At 54.3% G+C, this 19,883-nt stretch overlaps 1 protein-coding gene across 5 annotated transcripts in view; it reads left to right on the top strand.

Annotated features, from left to right (window-relative positions):
* EHMT1 (euchromatic histone lysine methyltransferase 1) overlaps positions 1-18,901 on the top strand; it is a 144,253-nt gene extending 125,352 nt beyond the window's left edge. For 4 of the 5 annotated variants that reach the window (XM_072747993.1, XM_072747991.1, XM_072747992.1 and 1 more), the window contains exons 18-27: positions 312-416; positions 6,481-6,635; positions 7,569-7,736; positions 7,906-8,050; positions 8,720-8,797; positions 9,716-9,831; positions 10,941-11,027; positions 11,474-11,552; positions 17,236-17,411; positions 17,608-18,901. In XM_072747993.1, the coding sequence (XP_072604094.1) occupies positions 312-416; positions 6,481-6,635; positions 7,569-7,736; positions 7,906-8,050; positions 8,720-8,797; positions 9,716-9,831; positions 10,941-11,027; positions 11,474-11,552; positions 17,236-17,411; positions 17,608-17,785 (1,287 nt within the window). In that variant the 3' untranslated portion in view covers positions 17,786-18,901. Of the gene's footprint in view, positions 1-311; positions 417-6,480; positions 6,636-7,568; positions 7,737-7,905; positions 8,051-8,719; positions 8,798-9,715; positions 9,832-10,940; positions 11,028-11,473; positions 11,553-17,235; positions 17,412-17,607 lie in introns of those variants that run through there. The other variant, XR_011999768.1, reaches the window with a different exon arrangement.
* The last annotated feature ends 982 nt before the right edge of the window (positions 18,902-19,883 follow it).

Raw genomic sequence — 19,883 nt, 5'->3', positions numbered from 1 at the left:
GGCAGTGCCTGCCCACCGGTCTGGAGAGGACCGAAGTCACCTAGTGGGTCCATCCGTCCCCCTTACAACAGAGGATCTAATTCCATCTTGCACTCATGGAAATGCCCTGAGCTGGGTTTCCTCATACACCAGATGGGGACTGAAACTGGCTCCCATCTCTTGGAGCCATCGTAGAACTCTTGAGTGAAATCATGCTTCATGTTACTTGTCTGTAGGAACTATAATGGATTTTGGTGTATTTTTGGTGTGTTTTTTTTTGTTTTGTTTTGTTTTTGTTTTTGTTTTTTTGTTCTGTTTGTTTTTGAAATTAGGATGATGGCGGCTGGACGCCCATGATTTGGGCCACTGAGTATAAGCACGTGGAGCTGGTGAAGCTGCTGCTGTCCAAGGGGTCCGACATCAACATCCGCGACAATGTGAGTCTCTCTGGCTGTTGCTGGTCCTAAGCTCCACCCAGGGAAGTGGGTCTTGGAGGAGGACGGAGGGCTCAGGGTGTGCAGAGTTGACAGCTGCAGCTCTGCCTTCATGTTTTGTTTTCAGTGGCCCCTGGACCCATTGTGGTTCCCTGGGATTGTTTTGTGTGTTGGCCAATTGCTGGGTGTAGATTGAAGGGAAATCTACCTGCCCCTTGGGTGGTACCTGCCTTTTTAGAGGCACATCTGGACTGTGATTGTGTCACTGACTCCCATGTCTGTGATTGAGACCACAGAGCCCAGGGCACACCCCACACCTGGGCAAGTAGAGGTGTGGGCACTAACTTGTCCTGCTTTTGCTGTCTGGGAAGGAAAGAAAGGGACCTACCATGTGCTCAGACCAGGACAACTTGTGTTGATGGCTAGTTTTGAGAGACAAATTTGTTCTTAGAAAAGTGTTTTGGGGCCAAGGTCAGAAGACTCACCAGTCCCTCTGGGAGTAATACTCCAGCCTGTGTATCAGACAGCAGGTGACTCTCGTTAATTTAAAAGGGTGTTTCTGGGAAGGTCTTTGAAGACCTGCCCAGGAACAAGGCAGAGGGGCAGGGGTCCCAGGGTGGACAGACACAGTGTGCCCTTGCAGAGCCCTATCTGCTGAGTCACCAAAAGCTGTAAATGGAAAATGTAGCTACAAACTCATTAAACTGATAATGGAATAAAAAAGGCAGTTGACAGTAAGACATTTCTCAAGCACGCCATTCAGTATCGTGGGAGTCAGTGTACCCAGGATGGGGAGCAAATGGTGACTCTTGGTTCTGAGCCCCTGAGTGGGACAGGACTGTCCAGATCTCCGCTGCAAATATCACTTGGTCACTTACTGTGGCTGCTCGGCGTTGGGACCTTTCCCTGCATCTGTGAGCAGTTCCTGCCCTGAACCCAGGAACAGCAGCACGCAGGCCGGCATCTGGACTTGTGGCTCAGGCGTGGAATATTTCCATTAATGTCCCCAGAGCCAATATCAGTACGATGACACTGCCCTGCAAGAGGCTAGGGGCCCCAGGTCAGCTGTGGTCAGGGGAGAGGGAAGCAGTATGATGAGGTCCAGCATAGCTGTGGCAGGGGGATGATCTGCCCTGCTGACCCTTCCTGGCATGTCAGGAGCAGCCTCCTTCAGGAGGAGTGGTTGTCGCGACTGCAGCCCTGTGTCCTTGGTGGGTAGGTGTCCTCTCATGCAGCTGTCAGGTCAGGAGCATATGGGTACGTGGGCAACACACAGCCTCACAGAGTCCAATGGGTGTCAGCGCTGGTACTGGTCGTGGTCCTCAGGAAACAAGAGACTTGATTAAATTGCATGTTTGTTCCTATGACCAAGCAGCTGTATAATTTCACCTTATATTGTGACACCTTTTATTGGTGTGAAGTGGGAGACTGCACCATTGAAAGTGTACAGTTAGAGGAGTATTAACCCCAGATACCGTCACCTCGTCAAGACTGGTCAGGACACTCACTCTCAAGTTTCCTCCTGCTGCTTCATAGCCTCCACCCACAGCTCTGCTTTCTGTCACCGAGTTTGTGAGGTTGGTTTTCCATAGCTGGATCCTTGCAGTGTGGATGTTGCTCAGACAGCATCAGCCTGGGAGTCACTATTGCTCATTTGTCCTTCACCTGGTCGTGGATTTTGGCTTTTCTGGGTTCTGGCTCTTGCCCACAGCTGCTGTGGATACTCAGGCATGTGTCTTCATGTGGGCACATGTTGTCATTTCTCTCCCATGAAACCTGGGTCACCTAAGGAGGCTGCACAGCTTCCAGAGTGGCTGGGCCTAAGAGTCATATCTGAGGGCGGCTCCTTCACACCCTCCCCAGCACTTACTGTGGCCAGTCTTTGTGTTCTTTGTGGGCCGGGCGGTTTCTGGTATGTGTGTGTGTGTGTATCTGTTCAGATCTTTTGCTCATTTTTATCAGATCATTTTTTCTTATTCTTTATTTTGAAAGTTGCTGTATATTCTGTTTGCAAGTTCTCTATATCAGATGTTTTACTAGCCCTAACAACTGTTTTTGAGAAGCAGATGCTTTTTAATCCTGAAAAAGTCCAGTTTATTAGTTATTTTCTACCTGTGGATCATGTGTTTGGTGTTGTCTTTAAGAAATCATTGCCTGACCCAGGATCCCAAAGACTTTCTCCTGTGTTTTCTTACAGTGATTGTTTTGAATGAGGATGTCTAGACATTCCAGCCCATCTGTCTAAAAGCTGTCCCTTCTCCACAGAACTGACTCTGCCCCTTTGTGCACATGTGTGCGGCTCTGTCCGCTGTGCCACATGCATCTGCCCCTGTGCCTGTGCTTGCGCTCTCAGTGAGGACAGAGTGCTGTGTGCTTGCCCAGGCCTCATGCTGTTGCTCTGAGTTGTGCGGATACCACAATACGTTGTCACATCGTTTCCACCATCGTGATCTTTTGGGAACACTGTAGTGAGGAAAGTCTCAAGTCTCAGCACCTGCTGCCACCACTTTCTTTGCTCCTTATTCACTTACTTAGGTCCTTCAGTGCAGGGTCACTTTTCTTCTACACATAGGACTTGTTTGTTGCGTCCTGGGGTGCTGGACTGCCCCTGATGAGTGCCTGCAGATTCCTTATCTTGCCTTCACTTTTTTTGGGAGGTATTTTGTGGGTGTGCACTTTGGTCAACAGCTTCTTTCAGTACTTCATGCACACAGCCTCCCTGTCGTCCTCACTGACGTGTTTCCCGCAGGGAATTCTCGGTGGCACCTTGTCTTTATTTCTAGATACAGTGCATTTGCTTTCTTTTGGCAATTTTAGGATTTTCTTTTTGTCACTGGATTTTAACAGTTGAATTATGATGCGCCTTGTGTCACTCGCGCATGTGTCGCACCTATGAGGTCACAGCTTGTGAAGCCTGCGTCAGTGATGTTAGGGTTGGGATGTCAGGTGCAGACCCCTGTCCTCATTCCTCCCCAGAGTGTTTCTGCCTGGCCCCCTTCACAGGGGCCACTCGCTCTCTAATTATCAGGTGGCTGGAAGGTGTTCCCAGCTCAGTGATGCTCTTTTCATTTTTCTCAATCATGTTTTTCACTCTAGTCACAATTTAGCTGGTTTTACAGCTGTTTTGCTGGTCTTAATAACAATTTTGCTGTGTCTTCAAGCTCAGTAATTTTTTTCTTTATAGCCTATAACGGTGTTAGTCTCATCCAGTGTGTTTCTGTCAGACATCGTGCTTGTCAGGTCCGGAAGTTTTGTTTGCAACCTTATGTTGGTGCCAGACATTTTGGTTTTACCGAGCTGTGAATTTCTGTATTTTCCTGGAAAAGTCTTAAGCTTTGTTCTGGGTGCAGCAAAGTGGCTTGGAAATAGTCTGTTTGGGGTTTTGTTTTCTAGGTTTGTTAGGTGCGCTCAAGCAGGTCTCAGCTCTTTATGCTTCAGCTTTGGAGGTGTGTCTTGGAGGTCCAGGATGGGAATGTCTGATCTCCAGAGGCCTCTTCCCAGCCTTACCCCTGTTGTGTGAACTCCAGCTGCCTTAGCCACTGGCTCTCACTTCCTACCTTTGAACTTCTGGTCTCTCCCTGTGCTGCGGCTGGATCTCAGGACAGTGATTGGACAGACCCAGGCCGTATTTGTTTCTACTCTCAGGGATGTAGCCCTTCATTGCCTGGTGTCCAGTGTCTTGAAAACCATTGTTTCACACATTTTTTTTTTGGAGGGGGTAGATTTTATTTATTTGACAGAGAGCATAAGCAGGGGGAAGGGCAAAGGAAAAGGGAGAAACAGACTCTCCACTGAGCAGGGAGCCCGACGCAGAGCTCCATCCCAGGACCCGGAGATCATGACCTGAGCCAAGGGCAGATGCTTCACCGATTGAGCCCCTCAGGCTCCCCTATTTCACATATTTTGACTATTTGGCTCTTTCAGGCAGGAGGGTAAATCCAGATGGTCCCTCTGGCCTGGTCTCTGCTAGAACCAAAGTGCTGTCTGTCACTTCAGATGTGTGGGTCAGGCCTTTTGTAACCCAGCAGGCAGATGTCAGCTAGTCTGGGACTGCATTCCTCTGCTAGGAGGAGCCTAGGTGGACACAGACAGTCTTAGCGTGTGATTCTGGTTATAAAATAATAGGTCCTTCTGATGAAGGAATGAAAAAAGAGGCCCCTCAGGAAACCACCTTTTGTTCTGGAGCTTGCAAATGTATGGAAGATGGAAAGATGAGAGGGATAGCAGGCGTCCTGGTGCAGCCTCCAGGAAAGGAAGCTCCAGGCAGATCCAGGCTTTTCAGAAAATACTGAGGCTGACAGGAGCCCATGGTGAAGCCTGTGCTAGGGGCTAGACGCTGTTTGTGAACAGACAGGACCACACAGTTTGACTTATCTCTTTGCTCAAGTTCATTGGGCCTCAAGCATTGGATGCACTCCGATTGTCCTCAATCACTGGAGCGTTCTAGGGGGTTCTGTGGGTTGGGAAGGGGGCAGGATTGAGGCATTCAGAGTCACATAGCCAGCATATGGGCTCCATGGGGACTGATGTGGGCGCAGCTGGGCACGCAGTGCGTGGGACTCTGCTGGTGGGGGGGCTGGAGTGGGCAGCCAGGCTTGATTTCAGTGGTGGCTCCTGTGAGGTACTGGGACTTCAGCACATTCTGTCTGCCAGGAGAGCAGGAAGTGCTTCCAGGGCCACAAATGTGCACCTCTAAGCGCTTAAGCCTCGAGAGCGTTTAAACCCTGAGAGCGGGATCCCTGGGTGGCGCAGCGGTTTGGCGCCTGCCTTTGGCCCAGGGCGCGATCCTGGAGACCCGGGATCGAATCCCACGTCGGGCTCCTGGTGCATGGAGCCTGCTTCTCCCTCTGCCTGTATCTCTGCCCCTCTCTCTCTCTCTCTGTGACTATCATAAATAAATAAAAAAATAAAAAATAAAAAAATAAACCCTGAGAGCATGTCAGGAAAAGAAAGGGCTAAAGTATTCAGTGCCTCGAGTCCACAGGAAGACGGGAACCACCTGAAGGTCATGACCATGAGCTAGTGGCCTGTGCTGCAGGGGTGGGGTCAGAGCAGCTTTCACATTTGTCCCCAGGATGGTTGCTTCACGGCTATGTCATGGCTACTTTGTGCTCATTTCCCACCTGGCAAGGCCACATGTTCCCTATACTTACGTGTGTTCCTCATCGGTCACACAAGTTTTACATTTTTATACCTTTTGTGTATTTGTTTTCAAAATTACAGTGTAGTTTATACACAGCACAAAAGGTTTTTTTCTAATCTTTGATTTAAAATGATTTCCCTACTCCTACTGTCTCCTCTCTCAAATCAATCAATCAATCCTTTTTAAAAGGGGAGGGGGGCACCTGGGTGGCTCACAAGCTAAAGTGTCTGGATTCAGCTCAGGTCTTGATCTCGGGTCCTGGAATCGAGCCCCACATAGGCCTCCCAGCTCATCAGAGAGCCTGCTTCTTCCGCTGTCCCTCCCCCTGCTCGGGCTCTCTCTCAAATAAATAAATCTTTAAAAAAAAAGTAAAAGTTTTATTTTACAGGGGTTTTTATGAAGTAAAATTTTAGTGTGATCAAATTTGTCTACATTTTATCTTTTAAAAATCTTATACAAGTGTTGTCCTGTTTTGCAATTGTACTTTGTTACAGAGTGAATATAATTTTAAAAAGTAGATAACTTGGGGCAGCCTGGGTGGCTCAGTGGTTTAGCACCACCTTCAGCCCAGGGCCTGATCCTGGAGACCCGTGATCGAGTCCCACATCAGGCTCCCTGCATGGAGCCTGCTTCTCCCTCTGCCTGTCTCTCTGCCTCTCTCTCTCTCTCTCTCTCTCTCTCTCTCTTTCTCATGATAAATAAATAAAATATTTTTTAAAAAGTAGATAACTTACTCCCAAATGTTACGTTAATAGTGTGCTTAGGTTGGTCTAATTTCAGATGATTTTTTATTCTATTTTTAAAATACTCAGTACTATGATTATGTTACTTTTATGATGAAAACAAAACAAAAAAGGAAGCTCCCTCAGCACTCAGATGGGTCTTTGCTCTCCCCTTGGTGTGCTGTGCCGTTTGTCTGTGCAGGAGGAGAACATCTGCCTGCACTGGGCTGCGTTCTCGGGCTGCGTGGACATAGCCGAGATCCTGCTGGCTGCCAGGTGTGACCTCCACGCCGTGAACATCCATGGGGACTCGCCCCTGCACATTGCAGCCAGGGAGGACCGCTACGCCTGTGTCCTGTGAGTGGCTCTGCTGCATGCAGCCCCTGCCAGACTCCTAGGGTGGGGGCGCCCTGGTGCCCCAGGTCCTCCCGGGGAAGCTTCTTCCACAAACAGCCAGAGGCCTAGGGGTCCCATTCCACATGTGAGGTCAGTCTGGTTATTTCTGGTTCAGGGAGGATGGTTGTTAAGAATCCCCAAATACATAGGTGAGTGTGGAGATGAGTCTCACCTAGCACCTCTCATCAGAGGGGAGGGGACAGGCCCCTCTGGGACAGGTTCAGGAGGGACAGAGATGTTGGTGTTTACCACTCGCCACTCTGAACCCCTTCCCGTTTCTCATATGGGTGAGAGTGGGTGCGGTTGAGGTTCTGAGTCATCCTCTCATGAGTGGGTGCGGTTGGGGTCCTGGGGTCCAGAGTGGTCCTCACTCTGCTGTCAATGGAAGCTCTGGGTGTAGGGGACAGGACCTCGGGTCCCTCCATCTCACCTGGAAATGAGGGGGAGCCCTGCTGTGGGCCACACGCCCACTCAGACTGGGACCTTGGTGGCAGCTTGGCAGAGAAGGTTGTGCGTGAGGCCCTTGAGTGGGGCTGGGTGAGCTATCCCACTTCCAAGTGGATCGGGACCCTGGACACGGCCAGCTCGTGTGGTTTACCTGCTTCATGCTGGCCCTGGGCGTTCATGAGCCTCTGAATGGAAAAGCCAAGAGCCCTCAAGTACCATCCCCTTGTTCTTTACACACAGTTCCGGACCAGAAAAAAAAGGACTGATGTAGTGTGTTCCTGGTGAGTCAGGGCAGGTCTTTCTAGAAGCACTGGTCAGCAAGCTTAATACCAAGATAAATGACGTGTTCCTTTTATTTTTACTGACTGTAATCATTTTGTAAATCTCATTCTCATGTCTTTTAAATTAAGGTCTGAATGTTTTATTGGCTTACATTTTTCCTTTTAGCCTCTTTCTTTCTCGGGATTCTGATGTCACCTTGAAAAACAAAGAAGGAGAGACGCCCCTGCAGTGCGCAAGCCTTAACTCCCAGGTGTGGGACGCGCTGCAGATGAGTCGGGCGCTGCGAGATGCAGCTCCCGACAGGCCTGTCCCAATGGAGAAGACCGTGAGCAGGTGAGGAGACCACTCTGGGCCAAGGGCTGACGGACGGGGCTTGCAGAGTTGGAAACTAAGGCTTCCCTCCCAGCTGAGGCCACAGTGCCTGGCCCCAGGCTCAGCTGCTGCTGTGTGGGGGGTGTTGCTTATCACAGCAAAAGGTAATGTCCCCCCTTCCCGGTGGCAGAGACATTGCTCGAGGCTATGAGCGAATCCCCATCCCGTGTGTCAACGCTGTGGACAGCGAGCCGTGCCCCAGCAACTACAAATATGTTTCTCAGAACTGCGTGACGTCCCCCATGAACATTGACAGGAACATCACCCATTTGCAGGTCAGCTGTGGTAGGGGGTGCCGGCCCCTGGGGCTTGGGTCCACAGGGGTTTCCCCCAGAAGACCCAGCCCTCACAGTGTGTGCCTTCCACTGATAAGTTGAAAGGCAGATAAAGATTCTTATCTGAAATGGATCTTCCTGAAAATGGATCCCGATCCCGTGCTGGGTCCCTGGCCCCCAGAGCAGTGCTGATGCCCCCTGGTGAGTGGTGGTTTGGGGACCACACAGGTGAGAGGAGCCTGTGCAGCACCAGCTGCTGAGCTCCTCTTGGAGTGATGGCGGGCATGCACCCGCAGGCAGGGTTGTGGCTCTCTTGGCCTTGTCTTTCCCACTGAGTGGCTTGGCCTCAGTTCTGGGCCTCAGGATTTCTGTCACCCAGCCCTGCTCTCGGCCCCACGTTGCTAACCACCCTGCCTCCCCCTTTCCCTTGGGCTCTTCATCCAGAGCCCCTTGTGCACGCTCTTCGTGTCTTAGTGGCTGGGTGTCTCCCGCTGTGTGCCCTCTTCCTCGGGGACTGCACGCCCCTTGGTGTCCTTGAGAATGGAGATGTTAGAGCCTCTCACTTTTCTTCCCTGTGGGCCTGGCTTTCTGAAGGTGCATATCAAAGCTGACACACGTAGTAAGCAGAGCACGCCCCCCCCCCCAACCTGATGTGTTATCTCCCCGCAGTACTGCGTGTGCATCGACGACTGCTCTTCCAGCAACTGCATGTGCGGCCAGCTCAGTATGCGGTGCTGGTATGACAAGGTGAGCTGCGGCCGGGGCGAGCTGGGGTGGTGAGTCTCCTGTGGCCCTGGACTGTGCCTGGCCAGCCTTGGGGAGGAGGGCTGCAGGTGAGCCAGTGCGGGAGGGCAGACCCATTGGGGGCAGGGTTGTGGGGCAAGGCTGACCGGCTCCTGTGGCCGCCGGGGAGATGACTCTGAGCCCAGCATCCAAGGGAAGAAGCTCCAGTGCTGTTGGCATCGGGGGTTCAGAGGTTATCCGTGGTGCCAGGAACCAGGGTGACCTGGGGTGGGGACAAGAGAAGCCGCAGTCGATGTCTCCAGAGTCGCCTTGGGTGGAAAGGGCATGGCATGGGCCTGGGGGCATGTTTGCTGCCAAGTGAGAGGCTACAGCACTCACTCTGAGGGCATGTGCTCTACAAAGCACGGCCATGCTGAAGGTGGGCGAGAGCCAGCATCTCAAGCACAGTTCTCACTTGACAGAAGCCTCGGACACCACGGAGCTTTGGACTTGGCCCCAAGGTCCAGGGTGTTGCCTGGTGGCTTTGCCGTATCTGGGCATAGGACAGGGAAGCAGGTGGCCAGGTCCCTGCAGAGCAAGGCCCAGAGCGCAGGATGGCAACATGTGGCCAGTAAACCCGGGGGTGCTGACCCCGTGAAGGCAGTGGAGAGGCCTGTGGCAGAGGCCTTGGGAGACTGAGGGTTCCAGGGAGGAGGAGGGAGGCCAGGCAGGGCGACAAGACTGTGAACCTGTGTGCACGTCTGCTCTGGTGCTTCCTGTCCAGGCACAAATGCACAACGTGACACTGCTGCCCCAGTGTGGAGTTTGACCGGAAACTGTCGTTTTTGTATCAATGTTTTAGTTTGTAAAACTGTGTTGGTGTCAGTTTATTTAGCATGAATGGCGAGCCATGCTCAGTCCTGACTGCACGTCTGTCCCCAGGATGGCCGGCTCCTGCCTGAGTTCAACATGGCTGAGCCGCCCTTAATCTTTGAGTGCAACCACGCCTGTTCCTGCTGGAGGAGCTGCCGGAACCGCGTCGTGCAGAATGGCCTCAGGTAAGCGCCAGCTCCCATGGACCCTGCCCAGGTGTGGGATTCTGGGCCCTTCAGTGCAGGGAGACGTCAGGGGTCTCTACTTTCAAGGTTTGAGAACAACTCCGGTTGCTTGACAAGTTCATTGTGTTTATGTGTATTTCACCAGACGGGGCGTTGTGTTTCCATGCATGTGCATGTTTGCAGTAGAGACACAGACACTGTCTTGTCTGAGCTCCTTGTCTCCTGATGGAGTCACAACTGGTGTAAATAATACGAGGCCTGCTGAGCAGCCCAGACATCAGTGAGGCCCCCGGACGGGGCCATCCAGGCCCAGGAGCCAGAGGCTAGGGAACAGGCTCTTCACTTCCAAATGACCACATGCACGGCTACCCTAGGGCTACTGTCACTCTGTTTTAAATCTCAAACCATTTCTGAAATATTCTATGTTGTCTGAGTGTCTGTAACAGCAGCAGCGCGGGGATGCTCAGGTATAAAACATTGCCGACCACATGGGCCCCTTGTTCTTAAGCAGTCAGGGCACATGGTCTGAGAGGTCTGGCCTGCACCCCTGACGGTGAACTTTTCCTCTTGGGCATGTGCTTGAGAATTAGAAGACCTCCTTGGCTGTGAGTTGTGATGGGAGATGCACACATGACGTCCGTCTAGCTTCACAGTATTTTGTTGGAGTTTCTCAGTATCTGTGGTCGGAGAGTGCTTCTGACCAGCCCTCCTGTCCCCGTCTCCCCGAGGACCCCTGGACGCACCAGCACCAGGGGACAGGTAGTCCCCATTGGCTCTGGGCCTGGGAGAGCTCCCTGCCTGCCCTGAGGGGACACACAGTGTCAGCCCTTCTGTCCTTCACTGCTGCCTGGGGGCATGGCCACACCTGCCCCCATGTTACAGATGAAGGAACAGGCATAGGGAGGGCTGGGCGCTAGCAGTCGGGCTGAGTCCTGGGTGCGTCTCCCCCTCTGAGGGTGGTATGCTGAGGGCTTCCTTACACACAGAGTTCCAAGGTGCTGTCCAGACAGGAAGGCAGCATCCCGCACCCTATGTGCTACTGTGGCTGACAGTGTCATCAGCACATGAGCATCAGGGAACTTGGCTGTGAATGGCCGACTGTCTTCCAGGGCGAGGCTACAGCTCTACCGGACACAGAACATGGGCTGGGGCGTGCGGTCCCTGCAGGACATCCCCCTGGGCACCTTCGTCTGCGAGTAAGTGAGTGCCTGGGTCACCCCAGGGCTGCCGCTGCTGCTGCCCCTGCCATTTCGGGCACAGCACAGCAGTGTGGGGTGAAGGGCTGCCAGGGCCCTGGCCATGCCTGGGACTTGTGGGTGCCCTTGGAAACCAGCCCATGTCGTCTCCACCCCTCACCTATCTCCCTGGTTTCCACCTGCACTTAGCCTCTCACTGAGTCTGGGGCTGTTATGGTGGTTGTGGTCAGTGGTTCCAGGACAGTGTCATCATAGGTCCGGGTCAGAGGAGGAGTTCCTGTGTCATCATCTTCCAGGACCTGAAGTTAGATCCCACCCAGTCACGGGCATATTCTCTAAACATTTGTCCATAGCTCCAGGGGGGTAGGCTGTGCCATGGCTGCCCTGGGCCCCATCCTGCAGTCAGGGGGGTCTTGCTGTCCTCACCTGCACCCTGCTGCCCACAGGTATGTCGGGGAGCTCATCTCTGACTCGGAAGCTGACGTTCGGGAAGAAGACTCTTACCTCTTTGATCTTGACAACAAGGTAACGCGTTTGGAGGGGTTGGGGGTAGAGAGCTGGCTGTGGCCGTGCGGCGTGGGAGCGGTAAGGAGGCTCACCCACACCGGCCCAGCGTCCCTGACAGCCACACTGGCACACTTGTGCATGCAGGGTTCGCAGGGCACCTGCACTTGGGCCGTGACCCGGGAGGTCCCTGAGCTCATGCACGAGGAGCCTGCCTGTGACCCCAGCTGTTCACCAGGGTTAAAGCTCGCAGCCATTAGGGGAGTGGCCGCGTGCGCATGGTGACGAGCAAACAAGAGCCAGCCTCACAATGGGCAAGGGATCTCGAGTGTGTCTCAGCTACCATCCTGGTTGTTGGGACACTGGGCGGGCCCCAGGCTTTACCCCGAGACCCGGGTTTCCAGGGCATTTGGAGGCTGCTTCCTGCCCTGATGCCTGTGCTGCTCTTAGTTCCTGATTTGCCTGCTTGAGAACTTCCTGGCATGGTTGGCATGGAAGTAGGGACCCAAGCCCAGGCCTTTATGCCTGCCCGCCCCAGCCCTGCCCCCGAGCTCAGCTCTCAGAGCCACGTGTGCAAGACAGGCCTTCTGGGAGGGGAAACCCGTGTGCCAGGTGGTCACGGGATGCAGGTGCTGGCAGCCTCCACCTGAGACCCTCCAGGGAGCCCCCCGCCCGCAGCACCCCCATCCTACACCTTGAGCTGTTGGCCTGTTTGGCTTGTGGCAGTCTTGACATGTTCTGGGGGAAACGTTCTTTGACATTTGTGTCTTGCAGATGGCTTCTCTCTGTGCCTTGTTGAGGTCTTGATGCCTTTTAATGAACAGAAGTTTTTATTTTTATTGTAGTCGAATTTATCCGCTCTTGCTACATGCTGTGGGTGTTTGTAATGCCTCAAGTGAAACCAGGATTTTTACAGCCAGGACTATACAGAGGCACATGTGTGGCATCTCCAGAAATCAGGCCGACCTCATGTGGGTGTGTCGTCGTTGCACTGCAGGGTCCAGCATTATTTTTCCCTGTGTTGACATCTGCATGACTCAGGACCGTTTGTGGAGGAGATGGTATTTTCCCCACCCCTGCGCAGCGTGCCTGGGCTCCCTTTGTCCCGTCTGCCAACCATCCTACCTTCTGTCCTCTTACCTTGGGGTCTTGAGAGTGTCGTGCTCTTCTTGGTCTCTTAGTTTCTGTGTAAGTTGGAGAGTCAGCTGGATAAGTTGTACAAAACCCGTAGGATATGATTAGGGCGACATTGAACCCATGACCTGGGGTCATTGGGGTTTCTGCCACCTGCTTTTCTAGGTGATGAGTGCGGTGTATCCTCTGCTGGTTTGTCATCTTCAGTTGCCCCTACTGACACTCGGTGGTGCCCTGTGTGGAATCTTGTATATGTTCTGTTGGATTTTTTTTTTTATCTGATAAGATTTTGACCATTTTACTTTTTGGGACAAATTTTATTGTAACTCTTTTACATTCAGTCAACTTTAAGCCTGTGATTTTAGTTTTGACAAATGTGTGTATGGTCTAATTCTCACTGTGAGCAGGGTCTGGAGCACCCCGGCCCTATGGCACCCCCACCCTGGTTGGCCGTGGAACTGCCATCTGTCTTTGCTGCGGGATTTTTCCCTGCGCAGAGCTCCCATACGTGCAGTCAGAGCATGTGCTTCTCTGTGTCTGGCTTTGTGATCCACCTGAGTGGTGGCAGGTCCCACGACCCACTGATGCCCATCACCGCCAGGTGAGAGGCCGTTGGCAAAGATGGGGCTGGCCTCGCCCCCACCCGACTCCTGCCCCACATGCTGCTCCCTTTGGCCTGTGTCCGTGGCTTGTGCATCCTGGTGTGTGAGGGGCCGTGAGCACAGAATGGCCTCCCTGGGTCTGCCCAGCTCAGGGCTGTGTCCCATGGGCATGGCTGCACCTGTGCACCCTCTTGCTCCCTCCCCGTTTCTAGGATCTGACCAGCTGGTACCGTGACACCTGCCCTCTCCCTGGCCCAGACTGTCCCCAGGCCCTGGTTCTGTTCAGAGCGCAGCGTTGCCCTCTCCCTGCTTTTCTAGAACCTTTTGTATCTGTCTCCTTTGCCTGAATCTGCCCCAGTTGACCAGGGCACCCCCGCATGCTCGGCATCTTGGAGGGACAAGGGTGGGCACAGGTGATTTATCAGAAAGACTTTAAAGAGCAAGCAGCACACACATGGTCAGGGACCGTGTTAGAGACCTGAGGAGCCTCGTGCACTGTGGAAGGAGGCTGTGTTCCCGCAGCTGTGAATTGATGCTGAGCAGCAGGCGTGAGGAGCTGGTTGCCCCAGAGGTGGGCAGCCTGCTGTTGGTCTGCATACCTGCGCCCCTGCCCCTTGGAGCCTGGAGGCGGGAGCTTAGGGAAAACCAGAAGAACAGTCTCACTGGGGGACGCTGGGCAGGAGGTGAGGGGTGCGCAGGCAGCGTGGGGCAGAGGGCTCACGTTGCTGCCCATCCCCTGGCATGGGGGGTCTGCCACGTGTTCTGCAGGCTTCAGGGGGATGGGGTCTCCCCTCAGAGGGTCCTGGACAGGCTGTAGCCTTTCTGTGGGGGCGTTGCCCCTGGCATGGGGCCTTCTTTCCCTGTGGACGCTTGGCCCTTCTATGGGCCCCTTAGTTGTCCTGCCCCTCACCCACGCCAGGTGCCCCCTCTGCTTCTTGTGGTCGCTTAGTGAGGAAGAGAGAGTTGCTCCAAGATCCCTGTTTGTTGCCTTTGTGGACGGTTTCTTCTTCATATTGTGACAGCGCTCACTGTACAGAAAAGTAGAGAAAGCCCTGTCCTCAGATCCCGTTGTCCATCTGTCATGCCGACAGTGTGACATCTGTCACAGAACTGCTGTTTCCTCCTGAGGAGTCTGTGTGCGCCTGCGGTGGTGAGACTGAGCCCAGTTTCCCCAGACTGCACCACTGGTTTGCCCTGGCTGTCCCTTCTCACAGTGGCAGCCACCCCCTCACGTGGTCCAGCCAGAACCCACATCTGTGTGCGAGCCGACCCGTCTCCCATGTTGTCTGCACACGGGATAAGAGCAGAGGTGTCCCAGAGGCCACAGGGTCTGCCTCCCCCAGCTCAGGAACAGGGGAGTCACGGCTGCCTGCCCTTGTGATTCCTGGCCCTCCAAGAGGCAGCCTGCCCTTCCTGTTTCCTACAGATTCTTCTGTTGGGAGGAAAAAGCTTCCCCGCCCAGACCTGGGCTTGCAAGTGACCCTCAGGGTCAGGCGGGTGAACATGCGCTCCTGCCATTCTGTCACCATTTGGGGGGCAGCAGAGCCAATGGTGGTGCAGGGTTGGGACCTAGTTTCCCTTCTCCTCACATGTTGTTGTGGCTCCTGGGTGCTCTGACCCATTGTCACCAGAACCGTGGCCCGTGGAGCCTGCTCACGCTGCCTTGCCTCCTGTAGCATCCCTGTGTCCACCTCCCCTCGTGTGGCCTCAGATTTGTCTAAGCTGCCCCGGGGCCTGGCCATGGAGGTAACGCTTCGTCACCATGTCAGGACACCAGGGTGCTCGCTGTCTGCAGGGTGCCATTGACCCTGCATGGACTCCTCAAGGGCAGAACTCTGGAATAAAGGAATCACTAGGCATGTGCTCATACCCTTGTTCCTGCAGGAGTTTGCCCAGGCCCTGGCCATCAGCATCCTGCCTCTCAGCAGTGTCAGATGGTTCAGTGGAGCGCCAGTGACGTGCCAGCCACAGGCACAGTCCCGCAAGAGTGTGCAGCCAAGTGCGCCAAGCACCCGCTTGCAGCACGTGGTGCCATTTCTCTGGGTGGGTGAGTGAGCAGTTGAATTCACAGGTGTGTTTATCTTAGGGTTGGGGCACCCGGTTGGCTCAGTTGGAGTGTGAGGCTCTGGATTTTGGGCTTATGAGTTTGAGCGTCATGTTGTGGCAGAAAATACTTTTACAATAAATAGTAAGTTCTAGAATCTTGCAACTTATTTAGTTACATAAAGTATTTACTAGTTTTGGAAGTGGAGACTATACGAAGGTATCCTGTTCAGGAAGGTCTGTCCGTTCTGTTTCCGTTCACTGCCCCCAGGGAACTTTAGAAATACAGGGAAAGCGTCCACGTGTGTTCCTGTTTCCTTGCCTTTGTTAGAGGAAAGGTGGAACCCTCTCCCCTCCTGTTTCTGAGGCACGTCTGGAGCTCCAGGGTCATATGCTCGGGTACATGCACATCACCCTTGTGGTTTGGGGAATGTTGAGGTTGAGTCTAGCCCTCCCTGTAGCTACAGCAGCATCTGCGCTTGGGGGCCGTCTGGTGACTTGCACAGCCTAGGAGGGAGGGACGTGCACTGAGGATTTCCAGTGACCCTTCTTTCCTGCTGTGTCACCCATGGAAAGACAGGCTCTGCTGGACGTCACTGAGGACTGTGTGATCAAGAGCTCTGCTGTCCCCATCTGGTCGCACAGCTTCCAGGTCGCCTCGGGCTGGGCTCCATTGGTTTTCTGTTCTCTTTAGAATGTGTCCATTTTTTTCGGTTCTTGGTCCACATTTATGTATTGGTAACTGCCACGGGCTGCTCTGAGGCATATTGTGTAGCTTGATTGTGGCGGGGCTGGGGTTTGGCTCCTGTGCATCTGTCCCCCGTGTCCCCTGGCATCTATCTTGGCTCTGGTGGGGACTTGTGCACATGGAGCCTGAGCCCCACTGTGCCCGCTCGTCATGGTTCCAGCCACTTGCTCCCGACTCTATGTGAGGGTCCTCCCCTTGGACCCCACTCAGCCAATGCAGGTCAGAGTTTGTCAGGCTGTTTGCAGGAGGGGAGGTGCTTTCCACAGGGTGGGGCTCCCTGCACGTGAGTCCAGGACACCTATGGGCAGAGGCCAAATTCTGAGCCATGGGAGTGACTTTGGGGTCTGCCCAGAGGTGGGACTGCTGGGCCAGGGGCACATATGCCTTTGGTTTGGTGGGAGAATTGTCTGAGTCCAGTTTTGCCCCCAGACTGCTGTGTGCAGGGCAGATACACGGAAGGTCCCCTTGTCATTGTGTCTGGTTTTCCATCCCAGACGTCGTGCTCGGTTCCTGTGACCATGTGAGGTCCCTGCTCATCGGCTCCTCATCGTGAGGGGCAGATGTGGTGTGACCGGGCTCTCTGCTCAGGGCCCCAGGGGCAAAGCAGTGCACAGGGGAGACATTCCTGCTCCTACTGAGGGTTGTAGGACACATCTCCTCATGGCCGTGCACAGCCCTGGCCCATGGTCCCTCGACCTTGCACCCTCAGCTCCGGGTCTCTGCTTCTTACAGGGTGAGACCAGGCCCCAGCCAAGTTCCTTTCTCACCAGTGTCCCCTCTGCTACATCGCATACATCACCCCGGCAGGGTCCTGGGGCCACCTGTGCCACCACTCCTCCCTGCGGCCGTATCCCTGTGTTGTGCTCATAACCACTGCTCGGGAGCCTCCTGGCAGCCCTCAGCCTCAGCGCTGCCTCCCTCCTCCTTCCCACCTGCCCAGCTGCTCCTTGGGATCTGGCCCTGCTCTGTCCCTAGGTCCCTGGGAGCTGCCCCCACACCCCCATACCTGGCAGCAGCCGAGCATCACATGGTGCACACCTGGCTGGTGCAGCAGGAGAGTGTGAGTGGGTGGCCTCCCCCAGCACGGAGGCTTGCTGTGCCCCTACCTTGGGGGCGAGTTCCTGCCTGCCGTCCACAGACTCCTGTGTGAGCCCCTGCTCTCCTTCCCACCTGCTAGGATGGCGAGGTTTACTGCATCGATGCTCGGTTCTACGGGAACGTCAGCCGCTTCATCAACCACCACTGCGAGCCCAACCTGGTGCCTGTGCGCGTGTTCATGTCCCACCAGGACCTGCGGTTTCCCAGGATTGCCTTCTTCAGCACCCGCCTGATCGAGGCTGGGGAGCAGCTGGGGTAGGTGCCACGGTCCCTGGGGCGGCTGGGCTTGGAGACTTCCTGGGTGCTGCACTCATGCTGCTCAGCACGGGCTTCTCCTCAGCGGTTCTCTGCTCCACCCCATGAGTGGGGACTGACGGCTGCTCAGGCCGGGCCCACCCTGCTCCCCGGGGTGTGCGGCCCAGACGCCACCCTGAGCTCTGCTCTCTCCCAGGTTCGACTATGGGGAACGCTTCTGGGACATTAAGGGCAAGCTGTTCAGCTGCCGGTGCGGCTCCCCCAAGTGCCGACACTCCAGCATGGCCCTAGCGCAGCGGCAGGCCAGCGCCTCCCAGGATGGCCAGGAGAACGGCCTGCCTGACACCAGCTCCTCCACCGCGGACCCGCTATGAGCAACAGCCAGCGTGGGGCACCAAGCGGCGGTGCTGTTCACACTGCAGTTGGAGAGGAAGGAGATGTGCACACGACGCCTAAGGGTCCTGGCCTGGGGCTGCAGGGACATGGGCCGCAGCTTCGAGGTCCCGGCGTGGTGGCCCGCGGGCTGGGGGCGGGCGCTCTGGAACACTCTGGGATTCTGCGCTGGCGTGACCTTGTGAGTTTCTGATGATGGTTTTGTCGTTTCCACGTTTCTCATTTCCCCTCTGCTCCCCTGGTTCCCGTTCCACTGTGGGGCTTGTTGGCAAAGTCCTGTGGGCCCAGGCTCCCATGTGGTGCCCGCCGAAGACACCATCACCTGCAAGCTGCTCCATTGCACCTGCCTGCCTGGGGCCTGCGTCAGCAGGTGCCAGCTTCTGGGCGCTGTGCAGACGCCATCCCCACCTCGACCTAGGAGAGGTCAGGGCCGAGCCATCACTAACTTTGGAGAAAATGTGGGTTTGCTTTTTAAAGAAGTCCTATATCTAGTCCTATATATCAGACCTCTAATGCATTTCTTTCCGAGGAAGCGGTTTGTTGGGTGCAGGAGGGCCGAGGCCCACGGAGGACCCCGCACCAGCCCCGCCAGCTCAGCGATGCTGGCGCCTTCTTGTTGATTTTTAAACCACATGCTATGATGATGAATAAACTGATTTATTTTCTACCATTATTGAACATTAGGACAAATAAAAAACACAAAACACAGACAACGGTGCTGATTCTGGTGTGGTTTCTACTCACCATGTGAAAATAAACTATCAACTGTATAAAGAGAACAAAGTGATTTTAGAATAAAATGCAGGAAAAAACTTTTTTTAAAATGTTAGTCTTGTCGTGGAATAAATTCGCCATCACCTTTTGTGTGACGGCCCGCCAGGTCATATACTTTTTTTTGGCATATACTTTTTTAAATACTGTAACTAGTGCAGTAGCAGTGGGGTTTTTGTGCGGCTCTTCTAAAACATTCATGATGCAGTCATGTTTATTTTTTTCTGTTAAAATGTTTTTGACAGTTTTAAGAGCAGTCTTTTGGCTCAGACCATTTCTTGTTCTGTTTTCAATGAAATCAATAAAAAAAAAAGAAGTACTTTAAATGAGGTTTTTATTACGGTATCATGTTTGAACTGGTTTCTGCAAAGCCCCTGTGCTGCCTGTGGGGTACTCCCAGCACCCCCAGCCCTTGGCCAGTGGACCACTGCTTCCTTTCCGCCACAGACTTGCCTGTGAAGAGAATGCCACCTATACCTACCCCAAGGCAGATGAGAGGAGGGTCTGCATGTGTCGCTTTGTGTGTGTGCATGCATGTTGTATGAGTGTTACACACGTGTGTGTGTGTGCACGTGCATGTCTCTACCCCCAATACTAGGCTCCAAGGCGCAGCACCAGGTAAGTCCCCACAGTCCTGAATCAGGTCTGCTTTTGAACATGATGAGGCTGGTAAGCCTGCTTGGCAGGCTGTGGCCTCTGCCCCTCAGCGGGCATCCACTAGTTCCAAGCCCCCCGCCTCTGTTCTGTGCAGGGCTGGCCTCCCCACTGGGGCGCCTGTAAACACAACAGGAAATAGCCGGGTGCTCGGATGTTTTACACAAAAGATGTCTTTAGAAGACATTTATCTGAAACGGTAACTGTACTGTGTGAATAGCTCAGGTGGGAGGCCTTCCCTCTAGGCCTTTGGTTGAGTTGTCACGTGGTGTTGCCCCAGGAGGGTGACTGCAGGCCTGGGGGTGCATGGGCACTTGGGACCCCAGGGAGTGGAGGCGGGCTCATCTATGGCAGGGTGACGTCCTTTCTTCCCCAGGCTTGTCATCTTGGTTCTCTGAGTAGTGCCCTTGAGTGGGGACTGTGCTGGGCCTGTGGGTGGGGGTGGGGCTGGGGGTAGGGGTTCTCAAGGACCTGGGATGTCAGGCCATGTGGACCCACCAGCCCTGTGTGGCCCTCCCCCAGCGACACCCCCACCTGGGTTCCTGAGTTCATTACCTTGGGCGCGGGGGGCAACGTAGGAGTGCAAACCACTGTTTGTTGGACCAGGACCCAGTCTAGCCTAAAACCCTGGGTGTGTTACGGAGGCCGTGGGGT

Source organism: Vulpes vulpes, chromosome 2, assembly GCF_048418805.1.
Source record: "Vulpes vulpes isolate BD-2025 chromosome 2, VulVul3, whole genome shotgun sequence".
Lineage (NCBI taxonomy): Eukaryota > Metazoa > Chordata > Mammalia > Carnivora > Canidae > Vulpes > Vulpes vulpes.
Note: the sequence above shows the minus strand (reverse complement) of the source record. Positions and strands in the feature narration are given on the sequence as shown.